The sequence below is a fragment of the Salvelinus namaycush genome, chromosome 34 (genome assembly GCF_016432855.1).
Source record: "Salvelinus namaycush isolate Seneca chromosome 34, SaNama_1.0, whole genome shotgun sequence".
Taxonomy (NCBI): Eukaryota; Metazoa; Chordata; class Actinopteri; order Salmoniformes; family Salmonidae; genus Salvelinus; species Salvelinus namaycush.
Window position 1 is genome coordinate 30,243,736 of NC_052340.1, and position 19,522 is coordinate 30,263,257.

At 44.9% G+C, this 19,522-nt stretch overlaps 1 protein-coding gene across 3 annotated transcripts; it reads left to right on the top strand.

Annotated features, from left to right (window-relative positions):
• The first annotated feature begins 203 nt into the window (after positions 1–203).
• LOC120028649 (glia-derived nexin-like) lies at positions 204–6,814 on the top strand. Of its 3 annotated transcripts, none has more exons than XM_038973860.1 (9): positions 204–555; positions 2,091–2,393; positions 2,714–2,941; positions 3,174–3,371; positions 4,674–4,872; positions 5,012–5,109; positions 5,481–5,567; positions 5,729–5,812; positions 6,245–6,814. In XM_038973860.1, exons 2-9 carry the CDS (start codon positions 2,123–2,125, stop codon positions 6,280–6,282), a joined length of 1,203 nt encoding a protein of 400 aa, XP_038829788.1. In that variant the 5' UTR covers positions 204–555; positions 2,091–2,122; the 3' UTR covers positions 6,283–6,814. The 3 variants fall into 3 exon arrangements, with proteins under 3 accessions (XP_038829788.1, XP_038829787.1, XP_038829789.1); XM_038973859.1 differs by having other exon boundaries at positions 204–506; XM_038973861.1 differs by having other exon boundaries at positions 204–406.
• The last annotated feature ends 12,708 nt before the right edge of the window (positions 6,815–19,522 follow it).

Genomic DNA, 19,522 nt, shown 5'->3' on the forward strand with positions numbered 1-19,522 from the left:
TTAACAAAAATGAGTAAAAGCAATTTAGCACATTTTTTAAATAGGGCACCCACCACCTATCACATACACAAAGCTAAATGAAATACATGAACCATTTTAAATCACAAATGGTGGCTAACAGTTATAAGACAGTTATTTTTAACTGTTAAATAACAAGGACTATTCAATGTTGCGCGACATGTTCTTTGTCACTTCCTGTTGACAGCAGCCTACTAATTTAATAGTAGTATTAAACACTTGCAAGTTGTCACTTTCTGCGTTGTTTTTTCCCGAATCGAGTTTCACTGTCGGAAGGGCGGAGTTCAACTCACCAAAGCCCTCCATATTATAATCTAAGTGTCAGATAGAATCTATACCCTTGGGACAAACATCGAAGAGACCTTGTGCCTTGCTATTCACTCTTCTGGTAACTCGAGAGGCTGGTGTTGTATTTGTATTGAGTTACTAACCGGAACCGTTGTATGCTCAAATAACGTTTTTGGACCGTTTAAAACCAAACTATTCAAGTAAGGATCTACTATCTCCACATGGAGACGCGGTATACACTTTAAACATGTATGTAGGATATGGCAATGTAACTATGTTTCAGGCTAGCCTACGTATTATGTTCTTTGTATAGTTAGAGAGAGATGAGTGATGTGAGGCTACATTGTTGCCAGCCAGGATGGACGAGTATTCAACTTCTAGTGCGACTCTTCAAAGTTGATGTATTCTAATTAGCTACTTTGTAAACAATGATCATTATTGGTCAACACTTGGGTCATATTATCATTCTCTCGACTTCACGGTTACTGTACTGTTAGCAAAGCCTACACCCATTTCCATAACTGAAATGCAGAATTATACTTCGTTTTTTGTTTGTTTCAGTCATGGATAGTGTTTCTCAAAGTAAATGTCAAGGTGATTTAGTAGGCTGCTTGTCATCTAATTTCTTCAATCAAATTTCCAGACTGGCGTCCTTCATTTTTGTAACCAATTGTTTTGAATAGCCTACAGTAGGGCAGGCTTTAGCCTACATTTTCCTAACCAACACACACCGAGCTCTGAAGGAGTTTACAGTCTGTACATGTCTGAACTGGAGTTAGTTTAATTAACTTGTGGAGGAGAGGCAGGGGTGTGTTGTCCCCACCCTTAAATACCTCTGCTGCAGGAGGCTATGACTGAGTGTTGTTGATAGTTCCTGGTCATGTCACTGGGCTTGGTGTTGGGTTATCTTGTTCTGTATCTGTCAATAGCCTACTTTTTCTTTTACTAACAGTTTCAGAATAAAGTAACTGTGAAGAGGATTAAAGATCCCAAGGAACATCAGAGAATTCCAATGATTAGCTTGGTAACTTAGTTGATATACTATAGGCCATTGTGCAGAGACAAACTCTTTACCATTTTAAAATTATTTTTATTTAACCTATATTTAATTAGGCAAGTCAGTTAAGAACAAATTCTTATTTACAATGACAGTATACCCCGGCAAGGTCCCTAACCCGGACGACGCTGGGCCAATTGTGCACCGCCCTATAGGATTTTCAATCACGGTCGGTTGTGATACAGGAATCAAACCAGGGTCTGTAGTGACGCCTCTAGCACTGAGATGTAGTGCCTTAGACCACTACGCCACTATTATTTACTATTTTTTATAATATAATTAACCCACCACATCTGTTTCTCAATGTGCACTGAGACAATGGCTGTCTGGGATTTATTGCAAGCTGTTGCATAACTGAATTCATAAAGCCAGTATTTCCACAGGAAGGAGGCTAGAGCTGATGTTGTCTCCTAAAAATGTTATATGACTTTATATGAACTATAGAAAGACTGGCAATGAGGTGCCAATAACAGGATAAGTAGTGCACTACTAGGTCTTGGGGCCTGACAGTGTCTATTAGTCATGTTTAGACAGCATAACTAACACTTCACTTGACAATGGTGATACTGAAGCCAGTGCCATAGGGGCACAGGACATTGTAGCTCCTGTCAAAACCATAAGGAAGAAGGACATGCTAGACTGCTCTCTGTTTGGATTGTGGTGAACTACAGTGAGTCATAATCCTACATGCAAATGACTTCCATTACTCTCTCTCCCCCTCTTCCAGGTGGGTCAGTCAATCAGTGAGTGAGACCTGAGATGGGCCTCCCCTCATTACTGTGCATGTGTGTGCTGGTGACCCTGGGTGGCCACCGGGAGGTGATCTCCCAGGCCCCCTCCACCCCATCCTATGGCGAACGGGGCTCCGACCTGGGTCTCCAGGTGTTCCAGCAGGTGGCCCGCTCCAGACCCCAGGAGAACGTGGTGCTCTCCCCCCACGGCGTGGCATCCATCCTGGGCATGCTGCTGCCAGGCGCCCACGGAGAGACCCGCAGGCAGCTCCTCACAGCACTCCGCTACAAGAAGAATGGTAAGACTCCCTTAATACTAGTCCTTTCATAGCCTCATCCAGTGTCTCTCATTAAAGGGATATTGTGAGATTCTGGCAATTAAGCCACTTTTCTACTTGCCCACGTCCGATAAACTCATGGATACCATTTTTATGTCTCTGCGTGGTAGTTACGCGAGCCAATACTAACTAGTGTTAACGCAATGACTGGAAGTCTACAGGTATGCTAGCGTATGCTACTGTACCTGTTTACTTCCAGTCATACTCCTACCCTGAGGAACGACACTGTTTTCAGAGAATCACAACATATCTCATTGAAATTCCCCAATTCTTCTTTCCAGGCCCTTATAAGATGTTGAGAAAGCTCCACAAGATGCTGACGGCCAAGTCCAACCAGGACATCGTGACTATCGCCAACGCTATGTTCTCCCAGCAGGGCTTCCCTATGGAGGAGGCTTTCATGTCCTCCAACAGGGCCAACTTCCAGTGTGAGAGCCGGACCTTGGACTTCACTGACACCCAGGCGGCTGCAGCCACCATCAATGATTGGGTCAACAACCAGACCAAAGGTGAGACTCCAACTAGATTCAAACTTACTGTTGGACAGTCAATTAAAACATGACCATAGATCTCTAATGGTATGTAATTAGGCTACATTCATATAGAACCAGATATTATTTCACTAGGTATTGTGATGATTTTACATTAAATAGAAGTCACTAACTTGAAGGTTTATTTTGGTCAGTGTGTCATTGGTGTTGGAATGATACATTTTTCTGACTGTTGTGTTCTCATTTACAGGCCACATCCCCACTCTGGTCAAGGCAGACATGTTGGATGGCGCTCTGACCCGCCTGGTGGCCGTCAACGCCATCTACTTTAAAGGCCTGTGGAAGTCCCGCTTCCAGATGGAAAACACCAAGATGAGAACCTTCAACGCGGGAGACGGAAATTCATACAAGATCCCCATGATGTCCCAGCTGTCGGTCTTCAAAATTGGTGAGTTCTGCTCTGAGACCTAAGACACCACTCTGAACCCTTCTGACCTGCTTACTGGGCTAATATTCTGACCTGCTCACTGGGCTAATATTCGGACCTGCTTACTGGGCTAATATATCACTGGGCTAATATTCTGACCTGCTCACTGGGCTAATATTCTGACCTGCTTACTGGGCTAATATTCTGACCTGCTTACTGGGCTAATATATCACTGGGCTAATATTCTGACCTGCTCACTGGGCTAATATTCTGACCTGCTTACTGGGCTAATAGTCTGACCTGCTTACTGGGCTAATAGTCTGACCTGCTTACTGGGCTAATATTCTGACCTGCTCACTGGGCTAATATTCTGACCTGCTCACTGGGCTAATATATCACTGGGCTAATATTCTGACCTGCTCACTGGGCTAATATTCTGACCTGCTCACTGGGCTAATATATCACTGGGCTAATATTCTGACCTGCTCACTGGGCTAATATTCTGACCTGCTCACTGGGCTAATATTCTGACCTGCTCACTGGGCTAATATTCTGACCTGTGTGTGAAATGATATACTGTCTGCTGTAGACCACATAATTCCATCTTGACTGTAGTTTAGCCATTTAAGTGATGTGAGTTTGTCATGTCGGCCTAAGAGTAGTCGAGTTGGGTATTTATCAATGCCTTACAGTTTTAGCACAGAATAGCTACTCTCTGGACGGTCTGGGATTATTTCCCTGACATGCCTAGTTAATTTCTGAGAATAAATTGGGAAAACCTCTTGAATAAAATTACTGCAGTAAAACATTGCTCTTGGGAATCATTTTCATCCTCTATTTACAGAGAAAATGTTACAGAACAACACATTAGGCAAGCATACTTCTCAGACATAAATGACAGATGAAATCACTTTTGATATTTGTGTATAATGGGAAACATTGTTGCTTTATGACATGTGGAGTTCAGCTTTGATGACTTGTTTTATGGCTGTTTCACAGTATGACTGTATATAGTCCTGTCTATGAATGCTTGTGTTGTTGGATCGGTATCACTGTGGTTTTGGTGTCTGTCTTGCCACATCCCACCACAGATTGTTCTGGGAACCAACAAACGGCATCCTTCTCACTATGCAACTAAAGCCAAACTAGACTAGAAAACGAACATATTAATGTCACTATAGATGAGAGATATAGTATTTATTCACAAGATGACTATCCTCAAAGGTGTTGAATAATGTCAGAATTTCAGGTGGACCATGAATACAGTAACACTTCTTAGCCTACGGTATGGATACCCCTCACCACTGACCCCTCATCTCCTAGGTCTGGCCAGCACACCCCAAGGGCTGAATTATAAGGTCATCGAACTACCGTATCACGGCAACAGCATAAGCATGCTGATCGCCCTGCCATCGGAGGAGGACACGCCCCTAGGTGATGTCATCCCTCACATCAGCACAGTCACTGTACAGAGCTGGACCAAGCTGTTGCACCATAGAAAGGTTCGCCTGCTGCTGCCCAAGTAAGACCCAAATGTCACACTTAAATGACTAACTCCTAGGTACAACATTGTGCAATCTTTCTATTTGTTATGTGTATGAAAAGTCTTCACTAATTGTTGAAGGAAAGGCTCATTACGTCGTGTGTGTGTGTGTGTGTAGGTTTACTGCTGAGGCCGAAGTGGACCTGCAAGCCTCCCTCTCAGCCCTGGGGATAACGAACATATTTGATGAGGGGAAAGCTGACTTCAGACACCTCAGTGAGTGGCACTGGGATCATAAATCAAACATCACACAGAACTGTAATGTCTTCTTTATGACAGTGTATCAATCATTGGTCTGTCTGACTTGACACAACAATGACTGGAGCTAATATATGAAAGCATTGTTGACTGTTTACTGCAGTGAGATCTCCAAATAGCCATGATTCATGACTAACTGTCCGGTGTGAAGTGGCGATAAAGCATAAGATGTTCTTTTCTACTAACATCTTCTGCAGGCTTCCTTAAATTATGGATCAGAATTAGTGTGCATACTAATTGGGTTGTCCTTTAGCGCCACCCAGTGGGACATTGTTTTTATCATTGGAACTTTACAGCACTAATATTTTGTCATCCAACTTTTCCCTCAGGTACAGAGCCTGTGTATATATCTAAAGCTCTACAGAAGGCCAAGATCGAGATCAATGAGGATGGAACCAAAGCAGCAGCTGTTACGAGTGAGTGGTTGTTGGTTTAGTCATTTTGTTTCTGTTTGTGTTTAGTTTAGTGTGTGTGAATTGAATTTCGCATCTGTGTGGATATTCTCTCTGAATATTAGAGGAGATCAGGCAGGTTGAACACTTAAGTGATTTCATTTGTATTTCTAATTTTTCTCCAGCTGCCATCTTAATGGCCAGGTCTTCTCCACCTTGGCTCATCATAGACCGACCCTTCCTCTTCCTCATTCGGCACAACCCAACAGGTACAGCATGCTGTCTCTCTGTCAATCTCTCATTTTTCTATTACTTTTAGAATGTACTCTAATGGCTTCAAAAGACTGACATCCTCTTTGGCAAAGATCACTAGTTGTTGTGTAATTGACATGACATGCATCGGGACGCAGGTCAGGTCAAATTCTGATCTCCGGTCATATTCTGTCTTTGTTTTTCTTTCTTATTGACATTTACATTTACATTTAAGTCATTTAGCAGACGCTCTTATCCAGAGCGACTTACAAGTACATACATTCATACTTTTTTTTTGTACTGGCCCCCCATGGGAATCGAACCCACAACCCTGGCGTTGCAAGCGCCATGCTCTACCAACTGAGCCACACGGGGCCTATATGACATGTTGACTATGTTCATTTCCTTATATTTTCTGTAGAATTACTTGTTGTTTCCTTGGTCCTCAGGTACAATCCTCTTTATCGGCCAGGTCAATCAACCTTGAACCTTTCCTGCCTGCAGATATCCCTTTCACTGGAATGTGCCTTCCGAGCTTCAAAATAATACATTTTTAATATACACAGCACACACTTCCTTGCTCACATGCAAACACACCTATACAACACTTGCACACAAACAACATCCACACTATCGTACTCAAAGACTTGTATTTGTGTACAATGTGGACATATTATGATGCTATTTCTTTTAAATGTTTGCATTTGATATTACTTTTATTATGGTCCATAATATAGTGTTCTGCCAATTTCCATTGTGTTTAATTATCCTTTGTATACTTTCTAGAGTATTTGCACCTTTTTTAAATGACCCTGAATGTCAAACGTGTATATTATATGGAGTACATTTCAGTTTGAATTCATGTTATTGGTGATTTTACATGTTCAATTTAAGATTGGAAAGTTACACTCCAAGTCACTGACTTAATTTAGCCACTCAAACCCATGTTTTGATAGGCATTAAACTCTGTTTGAGTACTCCTATACTTTTTATTTTTTAAATAAACATCCTTTCTGTTGTATCAATCAAATTTACAAAACTTTCTATAAAGTAAATTCATATTATGTAAAGGGTACCTTCTATTATTGAAAAGTACCTTTGATGTGCATTTGACTGGGGGAGATTCTCATTTGCGAAAAAGACAGTATTCTCCTTGACTCCTTCATCCCCTCTCCTTCGTGACCTGGAAACCACTCAAGTGATCTAGTGGTCGAGGAGAGTGTCAATTAATTAGTAGGCGAATGGAGGAGTGTCCTCGCCTCCTTCTGCCAACGAAGCACAAGAGTCATGTGAACTAAAGTTTTGTGAGCATGGAGAGGCGAGAGATAGGCAGACTAGTAAATTGGGCTAAGGTGGGCATTGAAGAAAGGCCATCTTTGTGTGTTTTCTGAAAGCAGTACAGCGAATGAAGGCACGGCATGAGCATGGTGAACAGATAGACGTGATTATGGACAGCGAGGAAGAAGGAGAAGATGTTGAAGTACAAAATGTATCCTTCTGTCTCTGATGGCTCAGAAATTGAACCTGACCGAGTGAGAATTAATTACCTGTGATGGCAGGTGTGGTGAAGACCGAGTCCGAGCCTTACCGAGGTGGCGTTGAGGTGGATAAACTGAAGGAAAAAAATCCCTGTGTCTGTGACGCCCACCGTTTGGTGTGACGCAGACCCGGTGTTGAAACTGAGAAGACATTGTCTGTCCTTTTGAGATTTGAAGCAGCTTTTACCTGATAAAGTCATGTTAGGATATGTCAGTTATCCCGTGAGAGCTTTTGTGCCGAACCCACTAAGGTGTTTCAGATGCCAAGCTTATGGTCATGTTGCAACAGTGTGTAGGAGGGAGATTCCAAGATGTGATAAGTGTGTATGAGGGCATGGGACAAAGGAATGTGCAGTATCTGTGGAAAAAACAGTCAATTGTGGGGGTGCCCATGTTGCTGGGGATCAGAAGTGCCCGGTGCAAGAGATAGATTGAGTTTGCCAGGGTCAGAGTAGAACAGAAGGTGTTGTATGCTGAGGCAGTGAAGAGAGAAGAGGATGATGAGTCAAGGGTGAGCAGTAGGCCTAGGCTGATACATAGTGATACAAATTTGTGCTTCAGTAAGGTTGGCTCCTGAGCATTCATTACCATGGTTATCAACTGTACCGTAGAAATGGAACGTAAATCATAGAAGATATATGTTGTGGTGGCAGTTGCAGAGAAGTACTTGGGTGTACAAGGTTTTACTGCAGAAGAGTTACAAGGTGTGTTGAACGAAAGAGTCCCGTCCTTTCACGCCATCGGCCTGGTGTAGGATCAGTTAGGGTCAAAGTAGTGGAATGGGGTGGTGATTTTTATTTGATTAAATAGTGGTCTACAGGTGGAGGGTTAGTTGGTGGTGTTTAACAGGGGTATAGAAGTGGAGGGTTAGTTGGTGGTGTTTAACAGGGGTATAGAGGTGGAGGGTTAGTTGGTGGTGTTTAACAGGGGTATAGAGGTGGAGGGTTAGTTGGTGGTGTTTAATAGGGGTATAGAGGTGGAGGGTTAGTTGGTGGTATGTACTAGCGGTATAGAGGTGGAGGGTTAGTTGGTGGTGTTTAATAGGGGTATAGAAGTGGAGGGTTAGTTGGTGGTATGTACTAGCGGTATAGAGGTGGAGGGTTAGTTGGTGGTGTTTAATAGGGGTATAGAGGTGGAGGGTTAGTTGGTGGTATGTACTAGCGGTATAGAGGTGGAGGGTTAGTTGGTGGTGTTTAATAGGGGTATAGAAGTGGAGGGTTAGTTGGTGGTATGTACTAGCGGTATAGAGGTGGAGGGTTAGTTGGTGGTGTTTAATAGGGGTATAGAGGTGGAGGGTTAGTTGGTGGTGTTTAATAGCGGTATAGAGGTGGAGTGTTAGTTGGTGGTGTTTAATAGCAGTATAGAGGTGGAGGGTTAGTTGGTGGTGTTTAACAGGGGTATAGAGGTGGAGGGTTAGTTGGTGGTGTTTAACAGGGGTATAGAGGTGGAGGGTTAGTTGGTGGTGTTTAATAGCGGTATAGAGGTGGAGGGTTAGTTGGTGGTGTTTAATAGCAGTATAGAGGTGGAGGGTTAGTTGGTGGTGTTTAACAGGGGTATAGAGGTGGAGGGTTAGTTGGTGGTGTTTAATAGCGGTATAGAGGTGGATGGTTAGTTGGTGGTATGTAATAGCGGTATAGAGGTGGAGGGTTAGTTGGTGGTGTTTAATAGCAGTATAGAGGTGGAGGGTTAGTTGGTGGTGTTTAACAGGGGTATAGAGGTGGAGGGTTAGTTGGTGGTGTTTAATAGCGGTATAGAGGTGGAGGGTTAGTTGGTGGTGTTTAATAGCGGTATAGAGGTGGAGGGTTAGTTGGTGGTATGTAATAGCGGTATAGAGGTGGAGGGTTAGTTGGTGGTGTTTAATAGCGGTATAGAGGTGGAGGGTTAGTTGGTGGTGTTTAATAGGGGTATAGAGGTGGAGGGTTAGTTGGTGGTGTTTAATAGCAGTATAGAGGTGGAGTGTTAGTTGGTGGTGTTTAACAGGGGTATAGAGGTGGCGGGATAGTTGGTGGTGTTTAATAGGGGTATAGAGGTGGAGGGTTAGTTGGTGGTGTTTAATAGCAGTATAGAGGTGGAGTGTTAGTTGGTGGTGTTTAACAGGGGTATAGAGGTGGAGGGTTAGTTGGTGGTGTTTAATAGGGGTATAGAGGTGGAGGGTTAGTTGGTGGTGTTTAATAGCAGTATAGAGGTGGAGTGTTAGTTGGTGGTGTTTAACAGGGGTATAGAGGTGGAGGGTTAGTTGGTGGTGTTTAATAGCGGTATAGAGGTGGAGGGTTAGTTGGTGGTGTTTAATAGCGGTATAGAGGTGGAGGGTTAGTTGGTGGTATGTAATAGCGGTATAGAGGTGGAGGGTTAGTTGGTGGTTAATAGTGGTATAGAGGTGGAGGGTTAGTTGGTGGTGTTTAATAGCGGTATAGAGGTGGAGGGTTAGTTGGTGGTGTTTAATAGCGGTATAGAGGTGGAGTGTTAGTTGGTGGTGTTTAATAGCGGTATAGAGGTGGAGGGTTAGTTGGTGGTGTTTAATAGCGGTATAGAGGTGGAGTGTTAGTTGGTGGTGTTTAATAGCGGTATAGAGGTGGAGGGTTAGTTGGTGATATGTAATAGCGGTATAGAGGTGGAGGGTTAGTTTGTGGTGTTTAATAGGGGTATAGAGGTGGAGGGTTAGTTGGTGGTGTTTAATAGCGGTATAGAGGTGGAGGGTTAGTTGGTGGTGTTTAATAGCGGTATAGAGGTGGAGGGTTAGTTGGTGGTGTTTAATAGCGGTATAGAGGTGGAGGGTTAGTTGGTGGTATGTAATAGCGGTATAGAGGTGGAGGGTTAGTTGGTGGTATGTACTAGCGGTATAGAGGTGGAGGGTTAGTTGGTGGTGTTTAATAGCGGTATAGAGGTGGAGGGTTAGTTGGTGGTATGTAATAGCGGTATAGAGGTGGAGGGTTAGTTGGTGGTATGTAATAGCGGTATAGAGGTGGAGGGTTAGTTGGTGGTGTTTAATAGCGGTATAGAGGTGGAGGGTTAGTTGGTGGTGTTTAATAGGGGTATAGGGATGGAGGGTTAGTTGGTGGTGTTTAATAGCGGTATAGAGGTGGAGGGTTAGTTGGTGGTATGTAATAGCGGTATAGAGGTGGAGGGTTAGTTGGTGGTATGTACTAGCGGTATAGAGGTGGAGGGTTAGTTGGTGGTGTTTAATAGGGGTATAGAGGTGGAGGGTTAGTTGGTGGTGTTTAATAGCGGTATAGAGGTGGAGGGTTAGTTGGTGGTATGTAATAGCGGTATAGAGGTGGAGGGTTAGTTGGTGGTGTTTAATAGGGGTATAGAGGTGGAGGGTTAGTTGGTGGTGTTTAATAGTGGTATAGAGGTGGAGGGTTAGTTGGTGGTATGTAATAGCGGTATAGAGGTGGAGGGTTAGTTGGTGGTGTTTAATAGCGGTATAGAGGTGGAGTGTTAGTTGGTGGTATGTAATAGCGGTATAGAGGTGGAGGGTTAGTTGGTGGTGTTTAACAGGGGTATAGAGGTGGAGGGTTAGTTGGTGGTGTTTAACAGGGGTATAGAGGTGGAGGGTTAGTTGGTGGTGTTTAACAGGGGTATAGAGGTGGAGGGTTAGTTGGTGGTGTTTAACAGGGGTATAGAGGTGGAGGGTTAGTTGGTGGTATGTAATAGCGGTATAGAGGTGGAGGGTTAGTTGGTGGTGTTTAATAGCGGTATAGAGTTGGAGGGTTAGTTGGTGGTGTTTAATAGCGGTATAGAGGTGGAGGGTTAGTTGGTGGTATGTACTAGCGGTATAGAGGTGGAGGGTTAGTTGGTGGTGTTTAACAGGGGTATAGAGGTGGAGGGTTAGTTGGTGGTGTTTAATAGCGGTATAGAGGTGGAGGGTTAGTTGGTGGTGTTTAACAGGGGTATAGAGGTGGAGGGTTAGTTGGTGGTATGTAATAGCGGTATAGAGGTGGAGGGTTAGTTGGTGGTGTTTAACAGGGGTATAGAGGTGGAGGGTTAGTTGGTGGTATGTACTAGCGGTATAGAGGTGGAGGGTTAGTTGGTGGTGTTTAATAGGGGTATAGAGGTGGAGGGTTAGTTGGTGGTGTTTAATAGGGGTATAGAAGTGGAGGGTTAGTTGGTGGTGTTTAATAGCGGTATAGAAGTGGAGGGTTAGTTGGTGGTGTTTAACAGGGGTATAGAGGTGGAGGGTTAGTTGGTGGAGTTTAACAGGGGTATAGAGGTGGAGGGTTAGTTGGTGGTGTTTAACATGGGTATAGAGGTGGAGTGTTAGTTGGTGGTGTTTAATAGCGGTATAGAGGTGGAGGGTTAGTTGGTGGTGTTTAATAGGGGTATAGAGGTGGAGGGTTAGTTGGTGGTGTTTAACAGGGGTATAGAGGTGGAGGGTTAGTTGGTGGTGTTTAATAGGGGTATAGAGGTGGAGGGTTAGTTGGTGGTGTTTAATAGCGGTATAGAGGTGGAGGGTTAGTTGGTGGTATGTAATAGCGGTATAGAGGTGGAGGGTTAGTTGGTGGTATGTACTAGCGGTATAGAGGTGGAGGGTTAGTTGGTGGTGTTTAATAGGGGTATAGAGGTGGAGGGTTAGTTGGTGGTGTTTAATAGCGGTATAGAGGTGGAGGGTTAGTTGGTGGTATGTAATAGCGGTATAGAGGTGGAGGGTTAGTTGGTGGTGTTTAATAGGGGTATAGAGGTGGAGGGTTAGTTGGTGGTGTTTAATAGCAGTATAGAGGTGGAGTGTTAGTTGGTGGTGTTTAATAGGGGTATAGAGGTGGAGGGTTAGTTGGTGGTGTTTAATAGCAGTATAGAGGTGGAGTGTTAGTTGGTGGTGTTTAACAGGGGTATAGAGGTGGAGGGTTAGTTGGTGGTGTTTAATAGGGGTATAGAGGTGGAGGGTTAGTTGGTGGTGTTTAATAGCAGTATAGAGGTGGAGTGTTAGTTGGTGGTGTTTAACAGGGGTATAGAGGTGGAGGGTTAGTTGGTGGTGTTTAATAGCGGTATAGAGGTGGAGGGTTAGTTGGTGGTGTTTAATAGCGGTATAGAGGTGGAGGGTTAGTTGGTGGTATGTAATAGCGGTATAGAGGTGGAGGGTTAGTTGGTGGTTAATAGTGGTATAGAGGTGGAGGGTTAGTTGGTGGTGTTTAATAGCGGTATAGAGGTGGAGGGTTAGTTGGTGGTGTTTAATAGCGGTATAGAGGTGGAGTGTTAGTTGGTGGTGTTTAATAGCGGTATAGAGGTGGAGGGTTAGTTGGTGATATGTAATAGCGGTATAGAGGTGGAGGGTTAGTTGGTGGTGTTTAATAGCGGTATAGAGGTGGAGGGTTAGTTGGTGGTGTTTAACAGGGGTATAGAGGTGGAGGGTTAGTTGGTGGTGTTTAACAGGGGTATAGAGGTGGAGGGTTAGTTGGTGGTATGTAATAGCGGTATAGAGGTGGAGGGTTAGTTGGTGGTGTTTAACAGGGGTATAGAGGTGGAGGGTTAGTTGGTGGTGTTTAATAGCGGTATAGAGGTGGAGGGTTAGTTGGTGGTGTTTAATAGCGGTATAGAGGTGGAGGGTTAGTTGGTGGTGTTTAATAGCGGTATAGAGGTGGAGGGTTAGTTGGTGGTATGTAATAGCGGTATAGAGGTGGAGGGTTAGTTGGTGGTATGTACTAGCGGTATAGAGGTGGAGGGTTAGTTGGTGGTGTTTAACAGGGGTATAGAGGTGGAGGGTTAGTTGGTGGTGTTTAATAGCGGTATAGAGGTGGAGGGTTAGTTGGTGGTGTTTAATAGCGGTATAGAGGTGGAGGGTTAGTTGGTGGTATGTAATAGCGGTATAGAGGTGGAGGGTTAGTTGGTGGTATGTAATAGCGGTATAGAGGTGGAGGGTTAGTTGGTGGTGTTTAATAGCGGTATAGAGGTGGAGGGTTAGTTGGTGGTGTTTAATAGGGGTATAGGGATGGAGGGTTAGTTGGTGGTGTTTAATAGCGGTATAGAGGTGGAGGGTTAGTTGGTGGTGTTTAATAGGGGTATAGAGGTGGAGGGTTAGTTGGTGGTATGTAATAGCGGCATAGAGGTGGAGGGTTAGTTGGTGGTATGTAATAGCGGTATAGAGGTGGAGGGTTAGTTGGTGGTGTTTAACAGGGGTATAGAGGTGGAGGGTTAGTTGGTGGTATGTAATAGCGGTATAGAGGTGGAGGGTTAGTTGGTGGTGTTTAATAGCGGTATAGAGGTGGAGGGTTAGTTGGTGGTGTTTAATAGGGGTATAGGGATGGAGGGTTAGTTGGTGGTGTTTAATAGCGGTATAGAGGTGGAGGGTTAGTTGGTGGTGTTTAATAGGGGTATAGAGGTGGAGGGTTAGTTGGTGGTATGTAATAGCGGCATAGAGGTGGAGGGTTAGTTGGTGGTATGTAATAGCGGTATAGAGGTGGAGGGTTAGTTGGTGGTGTTTAACAGGGGTATAGAGGTGGAGGGTTAGTTGGTGGTATGTAATAGCGGTATAGAGGTGGAGGGTTAGTTGGTGGTGTTTAACAGGGGTATAGAGGTGGAGGGTTAGTTGGTGGTGTTTAACAGGGGTATAGAGGTGGAGGGTTAGTTGGTGGTGTTTAACAGGGGTATAGAGGTGGAGGGTTAGTTGGTGGTGTTTAACAGGGGTATAGAGGTGGAGGGTTAGTTGGTGGTGTTTAATAGGGGTATAGAAGTGGAGGGTTAGTTGGTGGTGTTTAATAGCGGTATAGAAGTGGAGGGTTAGTTGGTGGTGTTTAACAGGGGTATAGAGGTGGAGGGTTAGTTGGTGGTGTTTAACAGGGGTATAGAGGTGGAGGGTTAGTTGGTGGTGTTTAACATGGGTATAGAGGTGGAGTGTTAGTTGGTGGTGTTTAATAGCGGTATAGAGGTGGAGTGTTAGTTGGTGGTTTTTAATAGCGGTATAGAGGTGGAGGGTTAGTTGGTGGTGTTTAATAGGGGTATAGAGGTGGAGGGTTAGTTGGTGGTGTTTAACAGGGGTATAGAGGTGGAGGGTTAGTTGGTGGTGTTTAATAGGGGTATAGAGGTGGAGGGTTAGTTGGTGGTGTTTAATAGCGGTATAGAGGTGGAGGGTTAGTTGGTGGTATGTAATAGCGGTATAGAGGTGGAGGGTTAGTTGGTGGTATGTACTAGCGGTATAGAGGTGGAGGGTTAGTTGGTGGTGTTTAATAGGGGTATAGAGGTGGAGGGTTAGTTGGTGGTGTTTAATAGCGGTATAGAGGTGGAGGGTTAGTTGGTGGTATGTAATAGCGGTATAGAGGTGGAGGGTTAGTTGGTGGTGTTTAATAGGGGTATAGAGGTGGAGGGTTAGTTGGTGGTGTTTAATAGCGGTATAGAGGTGGAGGGTTAGTTGGTGGTATGTAATAGCGGTATAGAGGTGGAGGGTTAGTTGGTGGTATGTACTAGCGGTATAGAGGTGGAGGGTTAGTTGGTGGTGTTTAATAGGGGTATAGAGGTGGAGGGTTAGTTGGTGGTGTTTAATAGCGGTATAGAGGTGGAGGGTTAGTTGGTGGTATGTAATAGCGGTATAGAGGTGGAGGGTTAGTTGGTGGTGTTTAATAGTGGTATAGAGGTGGAGGGTTAGTTGGTGGTATGTAATAGCGGTATAGAGGTGGAGGGTTAGTTGGTGGTGTTTAATAGCGGTATAGAGGTGGAGGGTTAGTTGGTGGTGTTTAATAGTGGTATAGAGGTGGAGGGTTAGTTGGTGGTGTTTAATAGGGGTATAGAGGTGGAGGGTTAGTTGGTGGTGTTTAATAGGGGTATAGAGGTGGAGGGTTAGTTGGTGGTGTTTAATAGCGGTATAGAGGTGGAGGGTTAGTTGGTGATATGTAATAGCGGTATAGAGGTGGAGGGTTAGTTGGTGGTGTTTAACAGGGGTATAGAGGTGGAGGGTTAGTTGGTGGTATGTAATAGCGGTATAGAGGTGGAGGGTTAGTTGGTGGTGTTTAACAGGGGTATAGAGGTGGAGGGTTAGTTGGTGGTATGTAATAGCGGTATAGAGGTGGAGGGTTAGTTGGTGGTGTTTAACAGGGGTATAGAGGTGGAGGGTTAGTTGGTGGTGTTTAACAGGGGTATAGAGGTGGAGGGTTAGTTGGTGGTGTTTAACAGGGGTATAGAGGTGGAGGGTTAGTTGGTGGTGTTTAACAGGGGTATAGAGGTGGAGGGTTAGTTGGTGGTATGTAATAGCGGTATAGAGGTGGAGGGTTAGTTGGTGGTGTTTAATAGCGGTATAGAGGTGGAGGGTTAGTTGGTGGTGTTTAATAGCGGTATAGAGGTGGAGGGTTAGTTGGTGGTATGTACTAGCGGTATAGAGGTGGAGGGTTAGTTGGTGGTGTTTAACAGGGGTATAGAGGTGGAGGGTTAGTTGGTGGTGTTTAATAGCGGTATAGAGGTGGAGGGTTAGTTGGTGATGTTTAACAGGGGTATAGAGGTGGAGGGTTAGTTGGTGGTATGTAATAGCGGTATAGAGGTGGAGGGTTAGTTGGTGGTGTTTAACAGGGGTATAGAGGTGGAGGGTTAGTTGGTGGTGTTTAACAGGGGTATAGAGGTGGAGGGTTAGTTGGTGGTATGTACTAGCGGTATAGAGGTGGAGGGTTAGTTGGTGGTGTTTAATAGTGGTATAGAGGTGGAGGGTTAGTTGGTGGTATGTAATAGCGGTATAGAGGTGGAGGGTTAGTTGGTGGTGTTTAATAGCGGTATAGAGGTGGAGGGTTAGTTGGTGGTGTTTAATAGTGGTATAGAGGTGGAGGGTTAGTTGGTGGTGTTTAATAGGGGTATAGAGGTGGAGGGTTAGTTGGTGGTATGTAATAGCGGTATAGAGGTGGAGGGTTAGTTGGTGGTATGTACTAGCGGTATAGAGGTGGAGGGTTAGTTGGTGGTGTTTAACAGGGGTATAGAGGTGGAGGGTTAGTTGGTGGTGTTTAATAGCGGTATAGAGGTGGAGGGTTAGTTGGTGGTGTTTAACAGGGGTATAGAGGTGGAGGGTTAGTTGGTGGTATGTAATAGCGGTATAGAGGTGGAGGGTTAGTTGGTGGTGTTTAACAGGGGTATAGAGGTGGAGGGTTAGTTGGTGGTGTTTAACAGGGGTATAGAGGTGGAGGGTTAGTTGGTGGTATGTACTAGCGGTATAGAGGTGGAGGGTTAGTTGGTGGTGTTTAATAGGGGTATAGAGGTGGAGGGTTAGTTGGTGGTGTTTAATAGGGGTATAGAAGTGGAGGGTTAGTTGGTGGTGTTTAATAGCGGTATAGAAGTGGAGGGTTAGTTGGTGGTGTTTAACAGGGGTATAGAGGTGGAGGGTTAGTTGGTGGTGTTTAACAGGGGTATAGAGGTGGAGGGTTAGTTGGTGGTGTTTAACATGGGTATAGAGGTGGAGGGTTAGTTGGTGGTGTTTAACAGGGGTATAGAGGTGGAGGGTTAGTTGGTGGTGTTTAACAGGGGTATAGAGGTGGAGGGTTAGTTGGTGGTATGTAATAGCGGTATAGAGGTGGAGGGTTAGTTGGTGGTGTTTAATAGCGGTATAGAGGTGGAGGGTTAGTTGGTGGTGTTTAATAGCGGTATAGAGGTGGAGGGTTAGTTGGTGGTATGTACTAGCGGTATAGAGGTGGAGGGTTAGTTGGTGGTGTTTAACAGGGGTATAGAGGTGGAGGGTTAGTTGGTGGTGTTTAATAGCGGTATAGAGGTGGAGGGTTAGTTGGTGGTATGTAATAGCGGTATAGAGGTGGAGGGTTAGTTGGTGGTATGTACTAGCGGTATAGAGGTGGAGGGTTAGTTGGTGGTGTTTAATAGGGGTATAGAGGTGGAGGGTTAGTTGGTGGTGTTTAATAGCGGTATAGAAGTGGAGGGTTAGTTGGTGGTATGTAATAGCGGTATAGAGGTGGAGGGTTAGTTGGTGGTGTTTAATAGGGGTATAGAGGTGGAGGGTTAGTTGGTGGTGTTTAATAGTGGTATAGAGGTGGAGGGTTAGTTGGTGGTATGTAATAGCGGTATAGAGGTGGAGGGTTAGTTGGTGGTGTTTAATAGCGGTATAGAGGTGGAGGGTTAGTTGGTGGTGTTTAATAGTGGTATAGAGGTGGAGGGTTAGTTGGTGGTGTTTAATAGGGGTATAGAGGTGGAGGGTTAGTTGGTGGTATGTAATAGCGGTATAGAGGTGGAGGGTTAGTTGGTGGTATGTAATAGCGGTATAGAGGTGGAGGGTTAGTTGGTGGTGTTTAACAGGGGTATAGAGGTGGAGGGTTAGTTGGTGGTATGTAATAGCGGTATAGAGGTGGAGGGTTAGTTGGTGGTGTTTAACAGGGGTATAGAGGTGGAGGGTTAGTTGGTGGTGTTTAACAGGGGTATAGAGGTGGAGGGTTAGTTGGTGGTGTTTAACAGGGGTATAGAGGTGGAGGGTTAGTTGGTGGTGTTTAACAGGGGTATAGAGGTGGAGGGTTAGTTGGTGGTATGTAATAGCGGTATAGAGGTGGAGGGTTAGTTGGTGGTGTTTAATAGCGGTATAGAGGTGGAGGGTTAGTTGGTGGTATGTACTAGCGGTATAGAGGTGGAGGGTTAGTTGGTGGTGTTTAACAGGGGTATAGAGGTGGAGGGTTAGTTGGTGGTGTTTAATAGCGGTATAGAGGTGGAGGGTTAGTTGGTGGTGTTTAACAGGGGTATAGAGGTGGAGGGTTAGTTGGTGGTATGTAATAGCGGTATAGAGGTGGAGGGTTAGTTGGTGGTGTTTAACAGGGGTATAGAGGTGGAGGGTTAGTTGGTGGTGTTTAACAGGGGTATAGAGGTGGAGGGTTAGTTGGTGGTATGTACTAGCGGTATAGAGGTGGAGGGTTAGTTGGTGGTGTTTAATAGGGGTATAAAGGTGGAGGGTTAGTTGGTGGTGTTTAATAGGGGTATAGAAGTGGAGGGTTAGTTGGTGGTGTTTAATAGCGGTATAGAAGTGGAGGGTTAGTTGGTGGTGTTTAACAGGGGTATAGAGGTGGAGGGTTAGTTGGTGGTGTTTAACAGGGGTATAGAGGTGGAGGGTTAGTTGGTGGTGTTTAACAGGGGTATAGAGGTGGAGGGTTAGTTGGTGGTGTTTAATAGGGGTATAGAGGTGGAGTGTTAGTTGGTGGTGTTTAACAGCGATATAGAGGTGGAGGGTTAGTTGGTGGTGTTTAATAGCAGTATAGAGGTGGAGGGTTAGTTGGTGGTGTTTAACAGGGGTATAGAGGTGGAGGGTTAGTTGGTGGTGTTTAACAGGGGTATAGAGGTGGAGGGTTAGTTAGTGGTGTTTAACAGGGGTATAGAGGTGGAGGGTTAGTTGGTGGTGTTTAATAGCGGTATAGAGGTGGAGTGTTAGTTGGTGGTGTTTAATAGCGGTATAGAGGTGGAGTGTTAGTTGGTGGTGTTTAATAGCGGTATAGAGGTGGAGGGTTAGTTGGTGGTGTTTAATAGGGGTATAGAGGTGGAGGGTTAGTTGGTGGTGTTTAACAGGGGTATAGAGGTGGAGGGTTAGTTGGTGGTGTTTAACAGGGGTATAGAGGTGGAGGGTTAGTTGGTGGTGTTTAACAGGGGTATAGAGGTGGAGGGTTAGTTGGTGGTGTTTAACAGGGGTATAGAGGTGGAGGGTTAGTTGGTGGTGTTTAATAGCGGTATAGAGGTGGAGGGTTAGTTGGTGGGGTTTAACAGGGGTATAGAGGTGGAGGGTTAGTTGGTGGTCTTTAACAGGGGTATAGAGGTGGAGGGTTAGTTGGTGGTGTTTAACAGGGGTATAGAGGTGGAGGGTTAGTTGGTGGTGTTTAATAGCGGTATAGAGGTGGAGGGTTAGTTAGTTGGTGGTATGTAATAGCGGTATAGAGGTGGAGGGTTAGTTGGTGGTGTTTAACAGGGGTATAGAGGTGGAGGGTTAGTTGGTGGTGTTTAACAGGGGTATAGAGGTGGAGGGTTAGTTGGTGGTATGTACTAGCGGTATAGAGGTGGAGGGTTAGTTGGTGGTGTTTAATAGGGGTATAAAGGTGGAGGGTTAGTTGGTGGTGTTTAATAGGGGTATAGAAGTGGAGGGTTAGTTGGTGGTGTTTAATAGCGGTATAGAAGTGGAGGGTTAGTTGGTGGTGTTTAACAGGGGTATAGAGGTGGAGGGTTAGTTGGTGGTGTTTAACAGGGGTATAGAGGTGGAGGGTTAGTTGGTGGTGTTTAATAGCGGTATAGAGGTGGAGGGTTAGTTGGTGGGGT